General features: G+C 34.4%; 1 protein-coding gene across 3 annotated transcripts in view; it reads right to left on the bottom strand.

Annotated features, from left to right (window-relative positions):
• Positions 1-3,358: 3,358 nt before the first annotated feature.
• map7a (microtubule-associated protein 7a) overlaps positions 3,359-6,068 on the bottom strand; it is a 10,902-nt gene continuing 8,192 nt past the window's right edge. For all 3 annotated transcript variants that reach the window (XM_016572693.1, XM_016572694.1, XM_016572695.1), the window contains 6 exons: positions 5,780-5,936; positions 5,325-5,496; positions 4,863-4,964; positions 4,555-4,605; positions 4,290-4,482; positions 3,359-3,963 (listed from right to left, as the gene is read on the bottom strand). In XM_016572693.1, the coding sequence (XP_016428179.1) occupies positions 3,953-3,963; positions 4,290-4,482; positions 4,555-4,605; positions 4,863-4,964; positions 5,325-5,496; positions 5,780-5,936 (686 nt within the window). In that variant the 3' untranslated portion in view covers positions 3,359-3,952. The remainder of the gene's footprint in view (positions 3,964-4,289; positions 4,483-4,554; positions 4,606-4,862; positions 4,965-5,324; positions 5,497-5,779; positions 5,937-6,068) is intronic.

Below are 6,068 nucleotides of genomic sequence, written 5' to 3'. Positions count from 1 at the left end.
TGTTGTAAAACGTTTTTTCTTACATTTTCCTAAATTGTAAGCTGAAATATCCACTGTACAGAACAAGCACACTGGCTGCTGAGTGCTAGTCGCATGATCATTGCAAATTAAACTGAACTCTGGCCTGAAACCAGAATGTTAATGCATCCTCATAAATTTATAAGCCTACAAAATATGTCAGAAATTGCAAACAAGCCAAACTTTCTGCATGAGAATGTGTATGGGAAGTAACTTGTGTCTTTAACAATTTTTAAAAGTGACCAAGTGAATCCATGTTCTGCTTTTGTAATGAAAATTGTTACATTTTCATGTTTAAATGCACTGGAGTGCAATAAATGATATATCCTTTGGATGCCGTGTCTGTTGTGTGCTTTATTGTATTCTAATTTCATACATTTATTTTAATTGCTGAAAGGCAAGAATTAAATCTTAAATTTAATATGTAGACTACTTTAGTTTCAGTGTCTATAATTTTGTTCAAACCCAAGTCAACAAAAGCATTATTTAAAATAATTTTAGTTCAAAAACACACACACACACACACACATTTATTTCACCCAGTATATCTAAAGCAGCTGTTTGCGTTAAAGTTTAATGTTTTACAAGTAAATTTACCTAAGGAATTGTGAAAGGACATATTGCATGCATCGTTAGTCATGAGAGCATATTAACAAATAACGTTTTTAATTCTGAAATGCTGGAAATTTAATTCAATTCAGCAGAAGACTGCGCGAATCTCCCTCCAGTATTTGAGTCACTTTACAAAAGTTGCTAAAAGTTGCCAAATACTTTTAAAAAATAGCTAAATTTGTTGCTAGGTGCTTTTTGAAAAAATAGTTGCTAGGGTAGTCTGAAAAGTTGCTAAATCTAGCAACAAAATACACTGTCTCCCTCTAGTCACCGGAAATGCGGAAAATCTTTTATTAGCTAGTAGCGCCATCTGCAGGTCGACTCGAACATCTACGTTTGTTTATATCTGTCCACGTCGAGCTAATCAGGCACTCCTCACACCTCAGTTTAATATAGCTGGAAATAAACACATAAAACTGCTGGCTAAGCACAGGGAGATTAATTTGCCATACTTCATGTTCATCTTAAACCAACATGAGGTGACATGATACGACTCTCAGTTGGTCGCCTCACAGACAAGTCAAGCAGCAGCTGTGGACAGGTGCTGCAATTAGCCTAAATTTAGTTGAGAATTCCACTGTTGTCTTCAAACAGCGATGCCTTTTTGTCATCTGATGCAGTTTTACTGGGATGATCCAACCAAATGTTGTTCAAACTCCCTTTAATCCCACAAAATCTGGTAAATGCTGCAAATTCAATCCCTCGAGGTTCAATGTCTGTTATGGCTGCTTGCGGCACTTTCCAGGAATAGGGTACAATTTGTTGTCCCATTTATTTATTTATTTTAAAGCATTAGAGGCACAAATCCCATGTTTTTTGAACGATTAGATATGTTAGATAAATTATTATCTAACACGAAATTAACCTAGCATGACATACAGCTTTAAACTGGGTATTTTGGCCTGTCAGAGATTACTATTACTAACATTATACAACGTCACATTTTTGGCATAATCTGTTTAATTCATTTACAGTTAATTCTAGTAAAATATTTGAATATTATTAAAATATTACAAAAATGTTGCTTAAAGTTAAATGCTTAAACATTCACCCAACACACTTAGCCCCGGTTTCACAGACGAGGCTTAAGACTAGTCCCAGACTAAAATGTAAGTCTGAGCTGTTTTAACTGAAAGACACTTGCACTGACTGATCTTAAAATATATCAGTGCCTCTGTTTTGTCTCAAAATGCACACCAGTAATGTTTTTTCTAAGGCACGTTAATAAAAATTACTTAAATGTCCTAATTGAACTAGCCTATTGCCTAGTCCTGGCTTAGTCTAAGCCCTGTCTGTGAAACCAGGCCTTAAAGTTTGGTTTTCAGTTTTTCTACGTCCACATTCTATTATCAGTGAGGCAGTGCCTTAAGCCTTCAGTAAATTGTTGACATTGAAATAACATACTTGACCTTTTTATACTACAATTAAAGTTTTATACAAATATATATATTTTTTATGTTTGTATATTGTATTGATTTCTAGACCATCAGTGTCACACCAAAATATTTAAAATAATTTTCTGTCCTTTTTGTACATTTATGATTGTTACATATTTAACAGAAACTTAGTTCATTTAAGCACTGCAGAACCTATTAGAGACTCATCAATTAACAGTACTGAACTACATGTCCTCTCTGCTAGACTTGCTTCAGTTCTCCAGGATTCTTCTCATCTGAGGTTTCTGTCACTGTTTGCCAAACTGGCAGCCCATTTACCAAACATGTAACAATGTTCTCAGGGTACAAGAACATTCCGTTCTCCGATCATTTCAGCTAACATGAAACCTCAGCGGGAAATGCGATGGTTATTCCTTTTTAATAGTGTTTTACTAGACTGTGGTAAAAAAAAAACACACGCCAACAACCAGTCTGTTTTTTGAAGCTTATTTACTTACACCAATAAAAAAAAATATGAATTGAACTGTTTACATCTTTGCACCATATTTGCATAAGCCTCTATCATTGCACAAGTTCAGCAGATACCGGCACACTATAGTAATGTTTATAAGGCAGACAAGCACGTAATAATCATACATTTTCATTTATTAAAAGGGGGGGGGTTTATTTGGAACAGCTAAATAGCAGCAGTGTAAAATAAAAAACTGTGGAAATTCATGAGCTCACATGTTTGGTGTAATACTGTGACACAAAAGCACTGGTAAGCAATAAGGACAGATGGAAAATATCCTCTGTATATGCGTGTACCCTCATGAGTCAAAGCAGCAGCATTGAAAAGAGAGATCCTTAATTACATGAATAGTTTCTAGCACAGATATCTGGATATAAGATACACAGACATTACCATTTAAAAGTTTGGGGGTTGTAAGATTTTTTTTTTCTCATGCTCACCAAGGCTGCATCTATTTGATAAAAAAAAAAGTAATATTGTGAAATTATTACAATTTAAAATACAATTTTTAGATGTTTTTTATTTTAAATATAGTTTAAAATGTAATTTATTTCTGTGATTGCAAAGCTGAATATTCAGCATCATTACTCTAGTCTTCAATGTTACACGATCGTTCAGAAATCATTCTAATATGCTGATTTGGTGCTCAAGAAACTTATTATCAATGTTGAAAATAGTTATGCTGCTTATGTTTTTATGGCAACTGTAATGCATTTTTTAGGATCCTTTGATTAGAAAAGAACAGCAGTTATTTTAAATATTATTTTTGTAACAGTCTTAAGTCTCTACTGTCACTTTTGATCACTGTAATGCATTCTTGCTGAAAAAAGTATTCATTATTTAAAAAATTGTACTGACCCCAAACTTTTAAACTGTAGTGTACAGTATGCAGTCGTGCAGGTGAATTACCATTTACATGTGTATATTTATAAAAAAGAAAGACTGATAAATCCATAAGACTATTACATCACTGCAAAGACATTTGAGGAGAAAGCATTTCTCTTCATAACACCATAAGCATACTGGCTAAAATATAAAATATGATTAAATTAAAGCTTAAAAATGAATCATTCAAGTTTTATTTGGTGGGTAGTCTATCTAAGTCCATAAGTATTTTTAAAGTATTATTATTATTATTATAATTATTATTGATATTATGTGAATCTTACCACATACCCAAAGTTATCTGGCTTCTGAGCGATGCATGATGTCCCTCTAGCAAATCAAGCCGTAATTTAAGCATTTTAACTGGGCAGTAAAGAACTGTAATCTGGATAAGGAAGTGTGACTATTAAACTACAGGTTTATTAAAGTGCAGGGAAATGAAGTGCATATGATGTTTTTGTGTTGTTCAGAAAGACAAGCTTGCTGAAGTTGCTCTGACGGTCTTGGCATCGTATGACAGGTCCGTGGGTTAAATAACCTCTTGAAGCATGGGGGAAAACATAAACATTTTGTATACCAACTGTATAACGTCAAATTTTAATTTACTTAAATTTGATGTATTTATAATATAAAAACAGGTGGCATGCATTTAATAGTATACTATACCAAGTAATGATTTTTTTTTTTAACACAGATGGTTTTTGCTTTAGATATCTTTAAATTATACTTAAATAACTCTTTAATAACCATTCTTGCATAATATTTAATCTAATCCTTGAATAATCAAATCTAAACTTGAGTTGCATAATATTAACTTAATATATTTATGTAGATTTACATGCAGTCAGATGAATGCATTCACATACCGGTTTGCTGATGGGTTTGTATCTCATCCAGGCCAGAAAGACTGCGGAAGGACCGTCGCTCCTTGAAAGCCACAGTAGGAAGCATATCCTCCTCGTCCCTCAGCTCCAGTTTTGGCGTTTTTCCTGGACCTGGTAGCCTGATTACAGGCTTCATGTTCTCACAAGGCAAGTTGTCCTTCACTGATGCAGTTTTCTAAATGGGACAAAAAGTGAGCAGGGCCTCTAGATGTGGCATAAACAAAGCTCCTGCCAGTGATAGTCTTACCTTGTTATCAGAGTCTGTCTTTCTTGTTCTTTTCATGATTTCTTCCAGACGCTGATTTGGGGAAAATTGAAATCACAATATACATTAGGGTCGGTAAGATTTTCTATGTTTTTGAAAGAAGCCTCTCATGCTCACCAAAGGCTGCATTTGTTTAAACAAAATACAGTAAAAACAGTAATATTGTGAAATATTATTGCAATTTAAAATAACTTTTTTCTATTTTAATATATTTGACATTTTATTTATTCCTGTGATGGCAAAGTTGAATTTCACAGTTAGCTAAACGGCTGTCTGTTTCTAAGTTGTACCTTTTTCCTGTCTTGGCGTTCGGCCTCCTCTTTCTGGAAACGACTCTCTCTTTCCAGTCTCTGCTGCTCTGCCAGCACCCTCTGACGAGCCTCTTGCTCTCTCTGAAAGTACATTATGGAGATTATAGGATTTTTTTTGTTATTATTTCCAATGATCCATTTAACATGATATGATCCTAGCTTTATTTTAGGTGAAAAAACAAATGGTCAGAAGCCAAAAGACAAGTAAGATGGTATGTCAGTGAGAGGAGCATAGGAATTACTATATAAGCCTGATGTGTGTATTTTTTGCAGCAAATGGACTTGTTGTTTTCACCAAATGGACAATATTGTTTTCCTGAGCACTTCCCCACTGGTCAAATCGGCCTCAAATTAAAGCCAGAGCTCAATGTATTTTTGTACATTTTGTAGTTTTAACATAGGTTTGGGAAAATGGTTTAAACAGCCAAAAGCTTTTAATACCTGCTGTTGAAGCCTGTTTTCTTCCTCTTTCTGTCTGCGAGTGTTTTCCTCTTCAGCCTTGAGTCGCTCTTCTTCCTCTCTCTTCCTCTTCTCCTTTTCCAGTTTGAGGGCCTCTGCTTCCTGTCTGGCTCGTTCTTCAACTCTTTGACGGGCCAGTTCCTCTCTGCTCTTTCTGCAAAGATGAGCTGCACAAGCTCAGTTAGGTGCTTAATGCACTTTAAGAATTTATATCTGTCATCATGAAGTTCAAACTCTGTGTGTTTTCAAATACAGAATTTTAACTTTAGCATATTTAACTGTCCAATTACTTCAGCAAAGAACAACTTAAATTGTGGCCTTTTCATTTTACAAATACAATTTAGCACTGATAATCAAAAGCAGTTGTAAAATACTAAGACACAAAAGAGGACATTCACTAATAGAAGAAAGGTAAGAATACACACACAAAAAAAAACCTTTCCATCTCCTCTTTCAGTCTGCGCTCCTCTTCCTCCTCCTCTCTCTGGAGTCGGGCTTGTCTCCTTTTCTCAGTCAGCAGGCGAGTGGCCTCTTCAGGGTCTGTAGTCCAAGCAGCAGCTCTGACTTGTGCTGCCTCACCAATCTGACTTTGTCCTGAAAGTGAAAAAATGTAGAGAGAGAGGAATTTTTTATATATTTATTAATGTCTGAAATATATATATTCATATAGATAACTAAATTATTATATATTATATTAATTAAATTATACATATTAAATTAAAGATA

This window comes from Sinocyclocheilus rhinocerous, unplaced genomic scaffold (genome assembly GCF_001515625.1).
Source record: "Sinocyclocheilus rhinocerous isolate Xijiao unplaced genomic scaffold, SAMN03320098_v1.1 scaffold1163, whole genome shotgun sequence".
NCBI lineage: Eukaryota > Metazoa > Chordata > Actinopteri > Cypriniformes > Cyprinidae > Sinocyclocheilus > Sinocyclocheilus rhinocerous.
This window is presented reverse-complemented; position numbering and strand designations above follow the sequence as displayed.